Source organism: Oncorhynchus keta, chromosome 7, assembly GCF_023373465.1.
Source record: "Oncorhynchus keta strain PuntledgeMale-10-30-2019 chromosome 7, Oket_V2, whole genome shotgun sequence".
Taxonomy (NCBI): Eukaryota; Metazoa; Chordata; class Actinopteri; order Salmoniformes; family Salmonidae; genus Oncorhynchus; species Oncorhynchus keta.
In genome coordinates, this window is record NC_068427.1 from 2,128,647 (window position 1) to 2,150,001 (window position 21,355).

General features: G+C 40.4%; 1 protein-coding gene across 6 annotated transcripts in view; it reads left to right on the forward strand.

Moving 5' to 3' along the window:
• pcbp3 (poly(rC) binding protein 3) overlaps window positions 1-21,355 on the forward strand; it is a 125,365-nt gene that overhangs the window by 85,498 nt on the left and 18,512 nt on the right. For 3 of the 6 annotated variants that reach the window (XM_035773032.2, XM_035773035.2, XM_035773033.2), the window contains 3 exons: window positions 2,148-2,222; window positions 6,009-6,050; window positions 10,280-10,358. In XM_035773032.2, the coding sequence (XP_035628925.1) occupies window positions 2,148-2,222; window positions 6,009-6,050; window positions 10,280-10,358 (196 nt within the window). Of the gene's footprint in view, window positions 1-2,147; window positions 2,223-6,008; window positions 6,051-10,279; window positions 10,359-18,647; window positions 19,270-21,355 lie in introns of those variants that run through there. The other 3 variants (XM_035773037.1, XM_035773039.1, XM_035773036.2) reach the window with 3 other exon arrangements.

Genomic DNA, 21,355 nt, shown 5'->3' on the forward strand with positions numbered 1-21,355 from the left:
GGCACTACCAGGAGACAGGCCAGTACATCAGGAGACGTGGAGGAGGCTGTAGGAGGGCAACAACCCAGCAGCAGGACCGCTACCTCCGCCTTTGTGCAAGGAGGAGCAGGAGGAGCACTGCCAGAGCCCTGTAAAATTACCTCCAGCAGATCACAAATGTGCATGTGTCTGCTCAAACGGTCAGAAACAGACTTCATGAGGGTGGTATGAGGGCCCGATGTCCACAGGTGGGGGGTTGTGCTTACAGCCCAACACCGTGCAGGACGTATGACATTTGCCAGAGAACACCAAGATTGGCAAATTCGTCACTGGTGCCCTGTGCTCTTCACAGATGAAAGCAGTTTCACACTGAGCACATGTGACAGACGTGACAGTCTGTAGATGCCGTGGAGAACGTTCTGCTGCCTGCAACTTCCTCCAGCATGACCGGTTTGGCGGTGGGTCAGTCATGGTGTGGGGTGGCATTTCTTTGGGGGGCCGCACAGCCCTCCATGTGCTCGCCAGAGGTAGCCTGACTGCCATTAGGTACCGAGATGAGATCCTCAGACCCCTTGTGAGACCATATGCTGGTGCGGTTGACCCTGGGTTCCTCCTAATGCAAGACAATGCTAGACCTCATATGGCTGGAGTGTGTCAGCAGTTCCTGCAAGAGGAAGGCATTGATGCTATGGACTGGCCCGCCCGTTCCCCAGACCTGAATCCAATTGAGCACATCTGGGATCCACCAACGCCACGTTGCACCACAGACTGTCCAGGAGTTGGCGGACGCTTTAGTCCAGGTCTGGGAGGAGATCCCTCAGGAGACCATCCGCCACCTCATCAGGAGCATACCCAGGCGTTGTAGGGAGGTCATACAGGCACGTGAAGGCCACACACACTACTGAGCCTCATTTTGACTTGTTTTAAGGACATTACATCAAAGTTGGATCAGCCTGTAATGTGGTTTTCCACTTTAATTTTGAGTGTGACTCCAAATCCAGACCTCCATGGGTTGATAAATTTGATTTCCATTGATCATTTTTGTGTGATTTTGTTGTCAGCACATTCAACTATGTAAAGAAAAAAGTATTTAATAAGAATATTTCATTCATTCAGATCAAGGATGTGTTATTTTAGTGTTCCCTTTATTTTTTTGAGCAGTGTAGTTATTATTGCCCCAATTTTCCCCATCGAAGTCAGTCAACTATTTCTTGTTCCTGGTTGAACTGAAATAGGTTCCGTTACTCATTTTGGGTGCCGATTATATTGTTTATATATTGTTTAGTTACAGAAGCATATTCTATAAACAGGAGTTCAAGCAGTAGAACATTTGAGGTACCAGTATTCAACTCCGGTGAGCTCCTGCCCAAGTCAAGCACTGCTGGTTGATAGTCTATTTACTAATTTACATATTCTTCTTGTCTTATAACCAGTTAAACTGACATGTAGCTTTTGTCTTGCAAAGGCTAGTGATACAATCTGATGGAGTTAATCATCACTCAAAGTGTATGTGTACTGCCACATTAATATATCATGTGTCTTACTCAAGCAGCTCTCTAAGGCTGTGTTTATACATCCATTCTAAGAGCCCAATATTTTTTCATATCCAATACTTTTTTCTGACTTTCCACACTCAGTTTTATGTGACCCATATCACACTGATGTAGCCAAATATCACACAGATGCAATGCTCATTTCCTGTCAGTGTTCCTTTAATGTTTTGGGGGGTTGTTGTGGTAACGGCAGGTCACGTGCAAAAAAAAACATCTGATCTGAGGTCGCTAATGGAACATCGGAATTGTATCAGGATTAAGAACTACATACGAAAATGTGGAATGAGACAAAACTCACAAGATCAGATTCAATGTGGTTTTTGCTGTTGACACATTCAGCTGCAGCTGCCCCTATACTTTACATTATTGAAACACCCAGCCGTCTTTAAATATTTTTTTTCAAGATTTGGCGAATAGAATGCAGACAAACTCCTCACAAAAACACTGGGCTCGGAAAGTACATCTGTCTGAAACGGCACCCTATAATGCATGACTTAGGTGACCAGTAATCTGATGTAATCTTTGTCTCCCTCGTCTCTTTTGTCAAACCCACGGCCACACACTCAGTCCTGGTCTAACACTCTTTCTGTGTCTTCCCTCTTCCTCTTCTCCTAGTCCCCACCGAAAGGTGCCACCATTCCCTACCGCCCAAAGCCCGCCTCCACCCCCGTCATTTTTTCAGGTGGCCAGGTAAGCGCCGAGCTGCTGGTGGCAACCGCAGCCAACATCAGCCTTTTATTCCAGCATCAGCCACTGCCTGTTAGTGCACTCAGGTTCACACTCACTCGCATTCCGCCCCCCTTCTTGTAAAGCCCAATGTACAAAGTTCAGAGCAGCCACAAGAGTCAGTGTGGCTCCTTATATTACATTCTAACAAGCCTTGTTTGATAGGCTCTTATCTAGTTGTGGACGTCTATATGACTTATAGACTATCACGGCCTGCGGCTGTGAACTTTGTCGCAACCTAAATGTAAGGCAGGGTACAGCTAGGCCAAGAGGGAGGGAGGGATATAGTGACGGACCTTGTTGCAGGTTACTACTCAATAGAGGGCCATTATAGTTTGTAACTGTGATGCTTTATAGGACCCCTGTTCACAGAGGTTTTTTTTCCGACTTTCACTTAATTCTGTTCTATTAATTTCAAGTCCACCTCTTGACAGTAGCATTAAAATGATAACCGGGTGTTGGGATGGGGGGTTGGAACAAAAACCTTCAAAATCAGGGGCCCCTTAGGATGCCAAGACCGAAATGAACAGCATGGCTATTGGACAGCATGGCTATTGGACTATTAACACGATGAGGGGTCCTTTAGGATGTCAGGACCGAAATGACAGCATGGCTATTGGACTTTTAACACCTTTGTGGGTTAACCATCGAAAGAGAACATTTTAGTTCAGATTGTGTTTCAAAACACTCCTAACTAATTACTTGCATGCAAGCTGTAATTGTACAGTGCACACCTCCTCTTTCAAAAACATATAATATCCTTTTAACATTCCTGATGACTTGTAAACATCTTTTTAAAGGTAGACTCAGCGATATGACGTACACTACATGGCCAAAAGTATGTGGACACCTGCTCGAAGAAAATCTTATTCCAAAATTATGGGCATTAAAATGGAGTTGGTCTCCCCTTTGCTGCTATAATAGCCTTGACCAAAGTTGCTTGGACAGAGCTAAAATGAATCATTGACATATTCTGTGCAACTAAGCTGCCAGCTACTAACTATTTGTTTAGTAAGGTAAAGCTTCCTATAGATTATCAAGTTCAAAATCAAAACAGTGAAATTATTACTTACAAGCCCTTCCCAACAATGCAGAGAGATACATTTTTTTAATAATAGAAAAATAGAAACAATTCAAAAGTAATAACAAGGAAGAAATACACAATGAGCAACGATAACTTGGCTATATACACGGGGTACCAGCACCAAGTCGATGTCCAGGGGTACTGGGTAATTGAGGTAGATAAACTACATGGCCAAAAGTATGTGGACATTTTGGGTCTACCAATGTTGACTTCGTCATTCAAGTACCAAGAACAAAGTACAGAAAAAGTGTCCAAGCTGAAGTCAATACAATGTAGCAACTTGCAAACACTACATGACCAAAGTATGTGGACACCTGCTCGGTGAATATCTCATTCCAAAGTCATGGGCATTAATATGGAGTTGGTCCCCCCTTTGCTGCTTTAACAGCCCCCACTCTTCTGGGAAGGCTTTCCACTAGATGTTGGAACATTGCTGCGGGAACTTGCTTCCGTTCAACCACAAGAGCATTAGTGAGGTCGGGCACTGATGTTGGGCATACAATAACAATTTTCTAGAATGTCATTGTACAATCGTGGTCAAAAGTTTTGAGAATGACACAAATATTAATTTCCACAACGTTCGCTGCTTCAGTGTCTTTAGATATTTTTGTCAGATGTTACTGTGGAATACTGAAGTATAATTACAAGCATTTCATAAGTGACAAAGACTTTTATTGACAATTAGATGAAGTTGATGTAAAGAGTCAATATTTGCAGTGTTGAACCTTCTTTTTCAAGACCTCTGCAATCCGTCCTGGCATGCTGTCAATTAACTTCTGGACCACATCCTGACTAATGGCAGCCCATTCTTGCATAATCAATGCTTGGAGTTTGTCAGAATTTGTGGGTTTTTGCTTGTCCACCCGCCCCGATCCCACAGCTAAATCAACACGAGACAGTCCTGGTGTTTGCTGGATTTTCTTGGGCGCACTGAAGACTTCTTCACAACAATTGAACCGCTCTCCTTGAAGTTCTTGATGATCCGATAAATGGTTGATTTAGGTGCATTCTTACTAGCAACAATATCCTTGCCTGTGAAGCCCTTTTTGTGCAAAGCAATGATGACGGCACGTGTTTCCTTGCAGGTAACCATGATTGGAAGAACAATGATTCCAAGCACCACCCTCCTTTTGAAGCTTCCAGTCTGTTATTCAAACTCAATCAGCATGACAGAGTGATCTCCAGCCTTGTCCTCGTCAACACTTACACCTGTGTTAAGGAGAGAATCTCTGACATGATGTCAACTGGTCCTTTAGTGGCAGGGCTGAAATGCAGTGGAAATGTTTTTGGGGGATTCCATTCATTTGCATGGCAAATAGGGACTTTGCAATTAATTCATGACATTCTGGAGTATATGCAAATTTCCATCATACAAACTTAGAGTTAAGATTTCCCTTCATTGGAACTAAGGGGCCTAGCCCAAACCATGGAAAATATCCCCAGACCATTACACCAAACTTTACAGTTGGCACTATGCATTGGAACAGGTAGCGTTCAACTAGGATCCACCAAATTCAGATTTGTCCGTTGGACTGCCAGATGGGTGATTCATCACTCCAGAGAACACGTTTCCACTGCTCCAGAGTCCAATGGCAGTGAGCTTTTACACCACTCCAGCCGACGATTGTCATTGTGCATGGTGTGCTTAGGGTTGTGTGTGGCTGCTTGGGCATGGAAACCCATTTCATGGGTTTTCGTGAAGCTCCCGACTAACAGTTTTCGTGCTGAAGTTGCTCCCCGAGGCAGTTTGGAACTCGGAGGTGAGTGTTGCAACTGAGGACTGACGTTGTTGCTCCTAAATGTTTTGACTTCACAATAACAGCACTTAGAGTTGACCAGAGCAGCTCGAGCAGGGCAGAAATTTGACGGACTGAATTTTTGGAATGGTGGTATCGTATGACGGTGCCAAGTTGAAAGTCACTGAGCTCTTCGGTAAGGCCATTCTACTGACAACATCCACATACTTTTGTACATATAGTCTAGATGCAGAAAGTAAACAGCATAGTGAGTCATTTTCCGCAACAACTAAAAGCGTGGACGCGAGAGGCTCAACTCCTCATCTGTTTTGGTGCCCTGGCTACCACACTGTGGATAGCATGAAGATTAACTGTGCCCATGTGCAGATACTGTGTGTGACTGTGTGAAAGCGAAGTCTTACATTTTGCTCATCTCTATATCTGCGGTGCTGCTCGTATAGCAACGTCTTTTCGCTGATTCTACCTTTAACATTTTTGATTACTGCTACTGCTACTAATACAACTACTCAACCACTACCACTACTGTAAATTAGTCAAAGATATTACATGTAATGAATAGTAGATATAGTCAAGGCATCAAAGTACAACATGTGGTTGATTATCACCTATTAAAGGGATATCATATAAGGCAAGTTTTTTGAAAGTCATGTTAGTTTATTCACAGTGGTTTGAAATTGTTCAGTGTTCATATTTTATATAAACTTTGTGGATGACATTTATGCAACATTGTCTAGTATAAAATGCCTTTGAGGGAAACAAAGACTATTTAGGCAATTGAATGGGACAGTACTTAAGTCTGAGATAATGATTGAACTTCAGAGTAGTCTCTGAGATTACATGTATAAGCCCTATTCCCTGTGAAGATAGATGATAATATTCCATGTTTGTGTTTCTTCTTCCTCCATACAGGCCTACACAATTCAGGGACAATATGCCATCCCACACCCAGATGTGAGTTCCAAGTCTCTGCTGTTAAAAGTCTGCACATTTCTTAGACTTACACCTATGAATATGAAGCAGTCATATTAATACAACATTGTTCTCAGTGTAAGCCTTCCGAAACCTCCAATCTCTGGTCTTGGCCTGTTAAAATTTTAAATTGAGGCACTTAAGAAACAAGTTTTTGGTTCAGAGTGATTTTTTTTCAGATTTAAAATCGCAACCGCAACAGTCTCCACACCCAGGAAATTGCTTTTGACTAATGTCGTGCTCTGTTGCAGTACTTATGACTAAGTAGAACATGATAGAACTGGTTGTCTGGGTGTGGACACCTCCTAAATTCCACAAGGCCATACAAAGTCTCCAATGTTTTTTTGTGTGTTTTTAAAAAATGAACCCATCCACCACCGCCCATCTTCGGAGGACACACATCTTTTGTTTTTTTTTACAACTTTTATGCTACATTTACATACATTTTACATATACATATTACATACATGGTACTTTTATATACAGCAATCACATGACAATAATATATTACTGAACATAAGCTCTTTAATCCCACCCCTCAGCCACTCTCTGCCCATTCCACCTAATCACTAATTTTGCTGGGATGTTTTACATACATTTTAAACCTTTCTAATTCCATGGTATACATAGATTGTGAGCTAAAGATGAAAACCTTTCTTACAAGTATTATAACATTATTTATTGACTGACTATGGCTTTCCAAATTGCCCAACATTGTTATTTGTAAGGTTAATTTGAAGTGAATGTTGTGATTTTGAACCATTCCTGACCAGAAACATACATAAGGGCAATACCAGAATAAATGATCTAGTGATTCTGTCTCTTCGCAGCAAAATCTACAGAGCAGAGATTGTTGTATGCCCCATATACAGTGGCAAGAACAAGTATGTGAACTTTGGAATTACCTGGATTTACCCATCAATTGGTCATCAAATTTGAGCTGATCTTCATTAAAGTCACAACAATAGACAAACATACTGTGCTTAACCTAATAACACACACATTATTGTCTATGTTGAATACATTGTTTAAAAATGCACAGTGTATGTTGGGAAAAGTATGTGAACCCCAAAAGCTCATTGGAGTCAGGAGTCAGCTAACCTGGAGTTCAATCAATGAGACGAGATTGGAGATGTTGGTTAGAGCTGAGTTGCCCTATAAAAAACACTCACAAAATTTGAGTTTGCTACTCACAAGAAGCATTGCCTGATGTGAACCATGCTTCGAACAAAAGAGATCTCAGAAGACCTAAGATTAAAAATGGTTCACTTGCATAAAGCTGGAAAGGGTTACAAAAGTATCTCTAAAAGCCTTAATGTTCATCAGTCCACGGTAAGACAAACTGTCTATAAATGGAGAAAGTTCAGCACTGTTGCTACTCTCCTTAGGAGTGGCTGTCCTGCAAAGATGACTGCAAGAGCCCCTGCAAGAGTGTCAGCTAAAGACTTACATAAATCTCTGGAACATACTAACATCTCAGTTGGCGAGTCTACGATACTTAAAACATTAAATAAGAATGGTGTTCATGGGAGGACACCACGGAAGAATCCACTACTGTCCAAAAAAACTTTGCTGCACATCTGAAGTTCGCAAAAGTGCACCTGGATGTTCCACAGCGCTACTGGCCAAATATTCTGTGGACAGATGAGACTACAGTTCAGTTGTTTGGAAGGAACAAACAAAACACTATGTGTGGAGAAAAAAAGGCACAGCACACCAACATCAAAACCTCATCCCAACTGTATAGTATGGTGGAGGGAGCATCATGGTTTGGGTCTGCTTTGCTGCCTCAGGGCCTGGACAGCTTGCTATCTATCATTGACAGAAAAATGAATTCCCAAGTTTATCAAGACATTTTGCAGGATGATGTCTGTCCGCCAATTGAAGCTCAACCGAAGTTGGGTGATGCAACAGGACAACGACCCTAAACACAGAAGTAAACCAACAACAGAATGGCTTCGACAAAAGAAAATAGTGGCCCAGTAAGTCCTGAGCTCAACCCGATCGAGATGCTGTGGCATGACCTCAAGAAAGCAATTCACACCAGACAAGAATATTGCTAAACTGAAGAATGGTCCAAAAATCCTCCTGACCATTGTGCAGGTCTGATCTGCAACTACAGAAAACGTTTGGTTGAGGTTATTGCAGCCAAAGGAGGGTCAACCAGTTATTAACTCCAAGGGTTCACATACTTTTTCCAGACTGCACTGTGAATGTTTACACGGTGTGCAATGAAGACATGAGAATGTATGGTTTGTGTGTTATTAGTTTAAGCAGACTGTGTTTTGTCTATTGTTGTGACCTAGATGAAGTTCAGATCAAATTTTATGACCAATTTATGAAAATATCCAGTTTTTTCCAAAGGGTTCACATTTTCTTGAAACTGTATATACCAAAAATATATATAGCAAAAATGTTGTACAGTAATTTAAATGGACAAACGTGTGTTGAATCAAGTGTTTTTTGTATCAGTTCATAAACCATCGGCAATCTCTTCTCATTTATTTTGCAACCTGTATGGCGCAGCTGTCAACATTTTTGTCCTCAAATGAAACTGTTTTTTCTATTTATGCCAATTATTTTCAGCCAATTTGTATCTTTAATATATGGCAGACAACAAACAAGTTCCCTAACTTCTCCCTCTTCTACTTGGCTCCTCCGTTTATGTGGTAATGCTGCAATCAGTTGGTTATAAATTGGGATTGAGCAGACATTCACATATATTTTTGAAAGCTGCATATGTGACTTATCTCCAGCAATTCTTTTCTATTTCTAATGTTATTAAGAAATATAATACCACTTTTATTGAAAATCAATAAAGAATGTTTTTTTATTCATGAGTATATTTGAGTTTAACCCTAATATTTATTGTAATATATTATATATATTTTTTTGGAGGATAAATCATATTCTACTTAGGGTCCATTAATAATTTAACTTCATCTGTCTCTGTCTCAAGAGCATCTCGAGAGCTATCGCATGTCAGATCCTTTAATTCGGAGAAGGCAGTGATTGATTGCAGGGGAACCATTGGTTGACATTACAATCACTCAAATAGGGATTTGACATCCTCCACACCCTCTTTAAGCTACTCTTTAGATGGTGAGGGATTCTCAAGCATCCATCTCACTCATTATTGATGGCAATGATAGACAGTGAGGGAAAATTGTAAATTGCTAAGATTTATATGGGCCAAGTGTTGTTGGACTGACAAGCCAGGCCCATGAAGGTTGTCTTGTTGGTCTTGGCAAGGTTGCCTATCTCTGGTTTACTGTAAGAAATGGTTTGAGTGGTCAATCTTGAGTTATACTGTATGTTACTAGATATAAGATGAGCATATTGTTCCATCAGGGTTATGCACCATCGATTTTCCCCAAAGTTACCGGAATACAGTTTTGAATCAAGGAGTTGTTCATGTTTTAGATGCAACAACAATAAATGACAAACTAGGATCTCACATAGATTTAAGTTACTGGCCAATGCATGTCAGACCACATTGTTCTGTGTTCTAAATTTAAGCCCCATGGCTAATCTTAAATAAAACATTGAAACATTATTTCCTTAGCTTGTCTAATTGCATAAACTTAAGTCTAGCTCACAAGGTTTGTGATTGCAATTGCAGTATTTACTGTATGTTAACCCTTAGACTCCAACTCTAGGTACAACAACAATGGAGACTACAACCATGTATTAAGGGTATATTTATTTAGTCAGACAATTTAGGATGTCAGTCAGATGTTTTGATAAATGTTGCAAAAATTACTGGACCTTTTAACCAGAAAACCAACCAGATTGAAGTGTTCACACATGCATTGCATCACAGATAAATGCATTAAATTAGAATGTTAAGAAGTTAGTTGATGTCTTCATTATCAATGGAAAATATTATAATGCAACAAGTTGTTTGTGTTGATCTTTCCTGCGAAAAAGCTGCATCTCTGTTGATTATGCAATCCATCTGCTATTACAAACTGGATACAGCAGCAAATATAACACCCCAACTCAACCACATTGGGCTAAGTCCTTCTCAAGTTCTCTCTCTCTCTCTCTCTCTCTCTGTCTCTCTTTTGCTCTCTCATCTCCCACCACCATGTGTCATGCCTCCTCTCCTCACTGTTTCTCCTCACTGTTCTAGTTTTAAGTTCTTGATTTCTTGTCGGTGTGACCTTACAATAACCTCTTAGTTCTATTGTCGCTCCTACCCCCCTCAGCAGTTGACCAAGCTCCACCAGTTGGCTATGCAGCAAACCCCCTTTACCCCCCTCGGACAGACCACCCCTGCTTTCCCTGGTACGTACCCACAAGCCCTCTCTCAACACTTCCTTCTCTTTGTATCTGTAGACACTGTCATCTCTTTCTTCTTTTTCTCTCTTTCCTCTCTTTCCCTATGTCTCTGGAGGTTGCTTTTCTCCTAAGCTAGGCTTTTTGTTTGGCGCTGCCTTCATTTGGTTGACATTTTGTCATGCATGAGGACTCTATTTTGAAATACCATCTGGCAACAACTATTTGCTACATCTCAGCTATGGTCTCTTTTGAGATTTAGTTAGTTCCCAGTTAATATGAAAAGGACAGACATGGACAGAGGACAACTCAAGTCTCCTGCATCTGCATTATATGGCTTGGACTTTAGTACTAAAATTATTGTCCTCATATAATGTAAAACTCAGGTATTTGTAAAGACACAACCAAGGTCTCATGAATAAAGATGGCGCCGTTTGATTCCTCTTTCCACCAGTGTCATCTACAAGGACTTGACGATTACCATTTTATTCAGGACAAGATTGATTGATTAAAACAACAACCAGCTTTTCAGGCCTTTCAAAGGGTCTTATTGACCCTACATTTCAGAGTTCCTGATTCCTAAATGCCTTTCAAAACAGATCCTGAGAATCACGAGGAGGAACACCATCAAAAACATCCAGCTGTCAATGTTCTTCGAATTTGAAAAAAGCAAGTCGGTTGCACTTTATTTGACGGTGAAATCACTATTTTGTACTTTTTTTTCCAGAGCAGGCGATGCACCAAACAATAGGCCTACATAACCTCGTACTCTCTGTCACAAACACCTGACAAACTGTACATGACTGTACAGTGGGGTCCAAAATGATTGTAAATATTATTGTAATTGATTGAATTACACCCTTGATAAAGATGAGCAAAAAAGACTGTAAAAAAAAAATGGGGAAATTATGGTATTTTATACTGTTACAATTACTCAGAGAAAGAGGTTTTGTTTAATTAACAAGTGATATCTTTTTTCTCGAAAAAGTGGTCAAAATCATTGCCACCCCAGTTTTCAATACTTTTCAATACCTCACCTTGCGAGGATAATGGCACTGAGCCTTTTTCTAAAATGTTTTAAGAGATTGGAGAACACATTGGGACCATTCATCCCATACAGAATCCTTCCAGATCCTTGATATCCTTCATCTGCGCTTATGGACTGCCCTCTTCATTTCAAACCACAGGTTTTCAATGGTGTTCAAATTCAGGGGACTGACCATTGGAAAATGTTGAATTTGTTGTCAATTATCAATTTCTTTGTGGATTATGTGTGCTTGGGGTTATTGTCTCCCTGGTAAATCCACTTGCTGTCAAGTTTCCTGGCAGAGGCAACCAGGTTTTTGGCTAAAATGTCCTGGTACTGGGTAAAGTTCAGGATGCTATTCACCTTAACATGGGTCCAAGGACATGTGAAAGCAAAATAGCCCCATAACATCAAAGGTAGAGCACCATATTTTACAGTAGGTATGGGGTTCTTTTCTGCTTATGCATCCTTATTTCGACGCCAAACCCACCACTTGTGTGCGTGGCCAAAGAGCTCTATTTTCATGTCATCCAACAATTGTAAACACCTGAAGTTTGATAAACGGCATTGGCACTTAGACTGGAATCAGTGCTATGGTATAATGACATGAAAATACAACTCTTCGGCCACACACATTGTTACAGGCTTTGGTTTTTCTCTCCATTTTAGCTTGTGTACCTAGTTCCTTAACACGTTCAGGGCCGATTTTACCATGTAAATCTTGGTGGGGCAACACAAAATAAGTGGGATGCATGCCAGCAAAGCCACTACACAACACAACACTAAAACATACATTAATTGCACTACAGCGGTGCCCACAAACTGTTAGGACCTGTCATCAAAGTGTGACATTCTCTGGGTTTATGGTGCTTTCAAAACAACTGGGACCTCTGGAAAAAAAGCAAGGCAGCTGTCTATCATTGTCTCTGATTGAGAGCCATACTTAGGTAGCCTGTTTTCCCATTTTGAGTTGTGGGTGATTATTTTCTGGTTAGTGTTTGTTGCACCTGTCAGAACTGTTCGTTTATCGTTTTGTTGTTTTTGTTCGTGTATTCATCCTTAATTAAAAGCAGTATGGATACGTACCACGCTGCACTTTGGTCCTCCTCTCCTTCCACCAACGAAAATCGTTACAATACATTTGTGTTGACGTAAAACCACTTTCACAAGCAAGGCACTAAGTACCTATCCCTACACAAAGAAATATCCAGAGAAGTCACCACTTACTACAAAGCTTCAGTCTTTTTCTCCAGTGCCCAAAGACAGGGGTGGGCAAAAAACTGGTTCCTTGTATCCACCAATTTGTCATTACTGCCATGAGAAAGGCCACACTGTCCTAAGTTAAAACAGAAAATGAGAAAAAGCAGTTTCTTCTTGTGGGAGCCCTCCAGCCCATTACGTCTCTGGTTGGGACTGGTGTATCTCCTAAACAAGCATTTTGGTCAGACTTGAATGAACCCTTTGTTTCAGACGGGTTTGTGTCTCTGTAGAGTGGTGATACTGTTAAGCAGTCTTTCAAGATACTGCGGAACACTGGGTCAGCCCAGTCCTTCATTGTGGAGGGTGTTTTGCCTTTGAAACTTTTGCAACTGGTTACAATGTGTTAGTTCAAGGTGTGGAGGTGGGCTGCATGGTAGTTCCATGCAGTCCATCCATTGAGTGAACCATTCATGCAGTGAAACTCGAGTCTGATCTTGTTTCTGGTCCTGTGGTCGTTGGAGTGAAGCTAGCCTACATGTGAAGGTGGCCTCATTAATTGTGGGCAACGATTTGGCTGGTGGGAAGATTGTGCCAAATCCTGTCGTTTGTAAGGTGCCCAGAGTAGAGGAACCTGACGGGTTATCAAATAAATACCCTACAGTCTTCCCAGCATGTGCTGTTACATGTGCCGTGACTAAGAAGATTGCTGAAAGGAAGTCTATTGTTGAGGAGGATGTCACCGATCCCACCATGTTTGTCCTGTCCGTGATATTTAGGTGTGGTCCTGACTTCGGTAATCCCGATTGGTAAGACTCCAATCACCCAAGTCATAGACTGTTGTCTCTGCTACTGCACAGCAAGCGGTACCAGAGCACCAAGTCTAGGACCAAAAGGCTTCTTAACATCATCTACCCCCAAGCCATAAGATTGCTGAACAACTAATCAAATGGTCACCAGGACTATCCCTTTGTTTTTACTCTGCTGCTACTCTCTGTTTATTATCTATGCATAGTTACTTTACAAATTAGCTTGACTAAACTGTACATTGACTCGGTACTGGTATCCCCTGTATTTAGCCTCGTTATTGTTATGTAAATTATTGTGGTACTTTTTGATTGATTAGATTTTTTACATTTTTTAAAAACTTTTTACTGCATTGTTGGTTAAGGGCTTGTAAGTAAGCATTTCACAGTAAGGTCTACACCTGTTATATTCGGCACATGTCACAAATAACATTTGATTTGATTTCAGTGCCTTAGAAAGTAGTCACACCCCTTGAATGTTTCCACATTGTGTTGGTTACAGCCTCAATTCTTACAAATTAATAAAAAATGAAAAGCTGAAATGTCTTTAGTCAATAAGTATTCAAACACTTTGTTATGGCAAACCTAAATAAGTTCAGGTGTAAAAATGTGAATAATAACATAATAAGTTGCATGGACTCACTTTGTGTGTAAAAATATTGTTTATAATTACACTTTGGATGGTGTATCAATAAACCCAGTCACTACAAAGATACGGGCATCCTTCCTAATTCAGTTGCCGGAGAAGAAGAAAGCAGTTACAGAGTTTAATGGCTGTGATATGAGAAAAATGAGGATGGATCATCAACATTGTAGTTACTAACCTAATTGACAGTGAAGAGCTGGCAGCCTGTACATAATAAAAACATTCCAAAAATGTTGGCAAGGAATTAAAGTAATACTGCAGAAAATGTGGCAAAGCAATTTACTTTTTGTCCTGAATACGTTTTATGTTTGGGGGTAAATCCAATACAACACATTGCTGAGTAACACTCCATATTTTCCAGCATACTAGTGGCTGCACCATGTTATGGGTATACTTGTAATCGTTAAGGTCTGGGGAGTTTTTCAGGATAAAAAAGGAAGGGAATGGAGCTAAGCACATGCAAAACCTGGTTCAGTCTGCTTTCCACCAGACACGGGGAGATGAATTCACCTTCAGCAGAACAATGACCTAAACCACAACCCCAAATATAGACCAGATTTGCTTACCACGGCGACATTGAATGTTCCTGTGTGGCCTAGTTACAGTTTTGACTTACATCGGATTGAAAATCCATGGCAAGACTTAAATGGTTGTCTAGCAATGATCAACAACCAACTTGACAGAGCTTGAATAATTTTGTAAAGAACAATGTGTAAATATTGTATAATCCAGATGTGCACAGCTCTTAGAGACTTACCCAGAAATATTCACAGCTGTAATTGCTGAAAAAGGTGATTATAACATGTATTGGCTCCGGGCTATGTACACTTCTTATTTTCAATACATTTTCAAACATTTACAAAAACATGTTTTCACTTTTTCATTATGTGGTATTGTATGTAGATGGTTTAGAAAAAAATGTAATCCTTTTTGAATTCTGTCTGTAACACAACAAAATGTGGAATAAATCAAGGGGTATGAATCGTTCTTGAAGTCACTGTATGTGTCGGCCTCTACCCGTCTAGCTACCCCTCTAGTGGTCTATACCGATCATAACCCCTCTCGTTTTCCTGCAAAGGACTAGTTCCACAAATTACCGGCTCCTTCACTGGAATCTGATATTGCAGAAGTTCCCCCTTGAAATTCAACATGTCTGCGGTAAGGACAACTTGATCTTTCGAGGGTGGGCAGTCAATGCGATTTTTGTGTTCTGTGTTTAGCCAGCAAATTGAACTTCCGCACATTTTAGATATCCTGCACGTTTTCCATAGACATTTGTTGTGTTTTGTTTGGGCTCTTAAGTATAACAGAGAAATATTTAAGTGTCATTTTCCGTCTGTTTTTACAATCTTGCGCTTTACGCAGCTACTTTATTTTCTATATATACAAAAATAATAGGGATGTAAAAGCTAACTGGTAGTCTAGCTAACAAATAATACAATTGACTTCCCTTTTTTTAGCTAGCTAGTTCCAGACAGTTTTCTTGTCATGAATGAAGTAGGTAATAGTAACAATATTTTCTTGCAATATCGACACAATTTAGATTTATGCATTGACAGTTTGGATTGGACACAGACCAACACTCTACCCTAACGTTGGGTCTGGATTACCAAGAGACTGCCACTGACGACCCAATCAGCACCCATCTCATCGTCCATAATAACAGAAAGGGCAGGCAGGGATATTGAGGGTGTGCAACTTACATTTTTTGTTAAATAACTTTCCGCAAAGATTGGCCTAGATTTGCATATTTCCAGAAAACTTATGATTGGAGCTGTGGTTTTGCTATGCTGCATTTCTGAAACAGAAATAGCAGAGACATACAAGGATGAAACATTACATGATTTGTAAATCATATATATATTTTAATGATATCTATTGAAAAGATTAATTATTTGAGAAATACAGAAACATAAATGATCAGGTATGATACATTTCTGAAAACGTGGATTCGTTCATGCCTGAGTATAAAGGCTTAGATTTGGCAGCATGTTGACACCCTTTCCGGAGTTTGAATATTCAACAAATATGCATGCTCATCAGGTGCATGTCTTGAACATATCTCAACCCAGATATCTCCCTGGACTCAAATGGCAGCAGGGAGATTTTGATTGAATGTATGTATAAACTGTCCCATTACGGAGAATACCCTAGCTCCGTATATGAAATTAAACTCCCTAGATTCGATGTTCGCGCCTCTGTGAAAATCGAATTAGCAAAATGTAAAAAATCCCCATAAAAAGCATTCTGTTTAAGCCACAGGTATGTTTGTGTCAGGTATGTGCTGTGTCTCAATACACCACATCCACATATGTGGTGAAAGGCAGCAGAGCTGCAGCTGTGTTTGTCAGACTATGAGACATCCTGAAAAATCTTCTCATGATAACATCAGTAGTGTCTGAACGGTTTGGCCTACAAAACTACAGTATTATGACCCCACTATGGAAGGTGAGACTCTCACAAACACATACATGTCGGTTTGCTCCAGGATGCCCGCAAGCCTCACAAGACTCATCTGAAGGTAGCCTGGTACCAGTTTTTTTTAAAGTATCGAAGTATACACTATGGAAGTAGTTTAGTTCCTAAAAAAAGGAGGTTAAATATGTGTCAAATATTTTTGTTTTATTATTTCCTGATCTTTATTATATCTCTCAGATATAGGACAGACACTTCAGAACAAGCTTCCTTTTTATTGTATTTTGTGACTGTGGCTCCATGTATGAATGTGTTATTCAATGTGTTTCTATGGGCTACTGGCAGTAAGGCCAAATTCAATGTTTCATCAAATAATGTTTTCATATTTTTTATGTATATCTAAAGAGGTCCTAAAATTCTAAATCAAATAGCTAAATTATCTTTGGTATGACCATCTTGGTATGACCCCCGGCTTAGACTAGGGGTTTTAAGGACATATGTATCTGGAGCACCTAATATCTAATAAAATGCCAGATATCCGGAAATATATAAATATATCCCCTAATATTCACAGTTTTTGCCCAGTGCTGTGGTTTGAATTGAAGCGAGCAGTCCACAAGCAGCAGGCAAAGGATAGCAAGGATCTGGAAAGATTATGTATGGAGGAATGGTCAAGATCCCTCCCAATGTGTTCTCTAATCTCATATAGCATTTTAGAAAAAGACTTATCCTTGCAAGGTGAGGCATACAAAACAGGTGCCAATAATGTTGATCCTTGTCTTTTTGAGAGAAAAAATAACATTACTTGTTAAAGGCCCAGTGCAGCCAAAATGTGATTTCCTTGTTCCTCCAACAGGGTGATCAAATTAAGATCCTACGTCGAAATAACACTGATAATGCCCTTTCTGTGTACGCTGATCTGATTATAATAGACTAATGAACATTCATCGTTCATTTGCATATACTGTATCCTCCTAGTTCTAGTGCTGGTCCCGCCCAAAAGCAAGAGAGTGTGCAAAGATGGCCATACTGCAAAGTCTTCCATCCGAACAATCAATTTGTCTTATTTGGCATTATTATTATTTTTTTTATAATCAAGTGTCAGAGAAGTTCAGTCTGAACCTCCACATCTGCACAGCACACATCATACTGCATTCCAAATCAGGGTGGGTACACATCTGGATTTTCCAGCAGCTCCATCTTTATGTCACATGGATCTTGAAACCAACAGCAGTAGCAACCATTCCTGAAGTAAGTGTTAGATAGTTATTTTTATTTAGTAAGTAAATCATATGCTATTCGTGGGTTGCATGCTTCTTCACAATATTGTGACTTAGAAAACAGATTACATTTTTAAAGGAGGCAAATCATTTGTAGAAATGTTTCGTCATCACTGTGATGTTGCCAGTTTTACTTTAGATGGAGTATAACTTTAGATAGCTACCTAGCTAAGATTGAGGAACAGGAGTCAGACCGGATTTTAGCTAGCTAAAGTTAGCCTTGCTAGCTAGTTTTAATACACCTTTCTAGCTATGGCGTCTCTCTAAAGTAACTTTGACGACGTGATAATGATGGCAGGGTTGTTTCCTACTTTACCAATGTCATTGTATTTCCAGGTCACTAAAGTGTCTAGATTGCTAGCTAGTAAAGTCTTTGAGCTAACTAATGCTAGTTAGATAGGCCTTTGACTGTTGTTTCAGCTGCAGTCAGTCAGTCACCCACAACAGACCGAAGTAGCCTACTTGATTTAGCTTCTGTCTTGTATTTTTATGTTAATGTTTTCCTTGACTATACAAAATAAATAGCTAAAATTGACAATTTGAAAAGTATTTGTCATTAGAGCTAAAAACAAACTGGCCTGCAAGACAGAATAAATTATTATTAGCTAGCTAGATATCTCATAAGGTTGATGTTTATTTGTGATGTGATTCCTAAAAAATAATAAGCCTTCTGGCTGTTGAATGCAAGAATGGATGTATAGATAGATCATATGATTTCTGAAAACTCGGGCTGGAGGTCTAGGTGGATTCGCTACAGGCATACATGATCATATTTCAGTTATGGACTATCAGATATTAAATTATGTTACATGTTTTCTCCAATGTTCAAGTGAAAACCTTAAGATTATATAATTGAACTTTGTCACCTTGCAAACAACTTGTGACACAATTGCCTTCCATTGATAGTCACCTTTTTATGTGCTAAAGGGTCATCACTGAGGGAGGACCATGAGGTCATGGACTTCTTGGAAGAAGATGCTTTTGATGAGAAGCTACTTGATGAAGATGATGATGAAGAGTATGACACACACAAAGGACAGACAGATAAACTTTGACTGGCAGAGAAGCAGCTGAACTGGTTCCCCCCAATCATCCAAGGTTGTTGCTGTTGGAGGTGGCTGCTGTACATACCAAGCTGGTGGTGCAGGTCGTAAAAATGCTCTAGCCTGGTCCCAGATCTGTTTATGCTGTCGTGCTAACTTCTAATGCATGACAGTTGGCATGCCATGTTACCACAGCAGTTGGCTGTACATATAGCACAAACAGATCGAAGACCAAGCTAACATTTGGCTGAATGTCAGAACAGAAAGAGTGAAACTTAAATGTACTTGAGGACTACTCTAGAAATGGTTGTCTTTGTTACAGGAAAGATAGAAAGGAGAATATGACGTGGATTGCTTTTGTGGTATCCCAATGCGAGGGCAGGTAGTTGTGTATTATTTTATGGTTCTAATAGTGATGCAACTTGCACTTTGTTTCTAGGTTTGAATGAGACAATGTATTCCCCTAACCTTATTCTTTCAATAAAGTAATTGTTTTGTTAATATTATATTACTTGTGTATGTCGTTCCTTATCATATGTAAGACACAGAAACATTCCAAAATGTGTAACTCAAGAGTATTTACTCATTAGACAAATTTAAATAGTATCATCAGAATGTCTATTTCGAATGATTAATTAGGCTTTGTGATGATATTGAAGATTATACCATGGGCCTCTGTGTCTCAGTTCTAACTATAACTTACTGTGTTTGACCTCTGAGACACAGAGGCCTAGAGTCTGCCCTGTAGATAATCATGGCTTTCTGCAATGAAGAGTAAAAGCAAGGATGGCCCACATAGCAAACAGGCTGTTTTGGTCCTGCATCTTCTAGTGACCTATTGAAAACAGTACAAGAATGATATAGCAAATGAAGATGTGTGATCTGCATGTCTTTTATTTCAATAATAACGTAGCCTACACACCTGTGGAAGTTTGTCACTTTCAGGGTCCAGCTCAAGCCCCAAATGGCAGGTTGAATACCATGAGCCTTTGTTACTATTTTTTTTTAAAGGGGTAGCGGTGGGCTCTATACAATTATATCAGCCAATCAGGGCTGTATATAAATTCACTATTTATACAAAAGTGTGTGGACACCCCCTTCAAATGAGTGGATTTGGCCATTTTTGACCACAAAGCCATCTCCAAAGACAAACATTGGCAGTAGAATGGCCTAACTAAAGAGCTCAGTGACTTTCAACGTGGCACCGTCATAGGGGGCTACCTTTCCAACAAGTCAGTTCTTAACATTTCTGCCCTACTAGAGTTGCTGCGGTCAACTGTACGAGCTATTATTGTGAAGTGGAAACGTCTAGGAGCAACAACGGCTCAACCGCGAAGTGGTAGGCCAAAGAATATGACTGTCATGAACTCAGATACCTTCTGCACCTCGACCTGTTCGTTTGGCCTGTTGTTTCCGAAGTTTTATTTTGTTCATAAATGTTTGTGTCAAAACCTGCTGGTTTGGACTAGATGTTTACCAACTAGACAGCTAGCTAGGTTGCAATGGAGCCCCCTTCACCTGGAATAGCTTATGAACATTTCCACCGCTGTAGAAGCTGTGGTTATTATGCTCTTGTCCGGGACAATATTGACAATCCGGAGTACCAATGCGGAGGATTTCAGGATTCAGGAATGAGGTGGATATCCTTAGAAACCAATTTCAATTCTGCGCGAACTTATGGGGAAAATGCAAATTTCTCATTCTCAACTCCTGTGGCTATACACCGCTCTGGTTTGATAGATGTATCCCCGCCTTGTCATCTGTCCCAATTCAAATGGCCTATGCTACCAGGAACTTGCCTGCCAAGGATGTCGTCTCCATATGCTTCTTCTCAATATTGTAGTGGAATAGACTTTGAACAGCAAGAGGATTGTTCCAAACGGCGCTGGTGCCATGTCACAAGTTGTGAAAACCAAAGGCAGCGGCATGTTAAATGGACTAGAGTGTCTGCGAGAGGTCTGGATCAGATCGACATGAAGAATAGCTTTGCCGCCCTGGTACCTGATCACCTGCTCCTTCATCGCTGGGACTGCCTGTGTCTGCAACAGCTGTGCTGATTCCAACTACACGTGGTCCTTCTGTAGCTCAGTTGGTAGAGCATGGCGCTTGTAACGCCAGGGTAGTGGGTTCGGTTCCCGGGACCACCCATACGTAGAATGTATGTAGAATGTATGCACACATGACTGTAAGTCGCTTTGGATAAAAGCGTCCGCTAAATGGCATGTTTTTTTTTATTTATTTTTTTACACTGACTCCAATAGAGGCTTCGTCATCGAGTTCGGCTCCTTTCCCTCTCTCTGGATCTGACAGGGCTCTGCATGCTGTGGAAGGTCTGGACCTATCGCCAGGAGCTGCGAGTGTATGCTATTCTGCTTCTAGTGGGCCTGTGAAATGTTCCAAGAGTTGTGTGAGGGATAGGAGTGGGTGGATTTCTCCATCCCCTTCTCCGGTCAATGTATTGGGCAGTTCAATGGTGAGAACTGTCTTAGTCCCTGGAGCAAAAACATTATGCTATCCAGGAGCAAGAGTACATCAATAAACACCTCCCAAACATTTTAAACCTGCATCGGGAAATTGAGTCTATCATAGTTC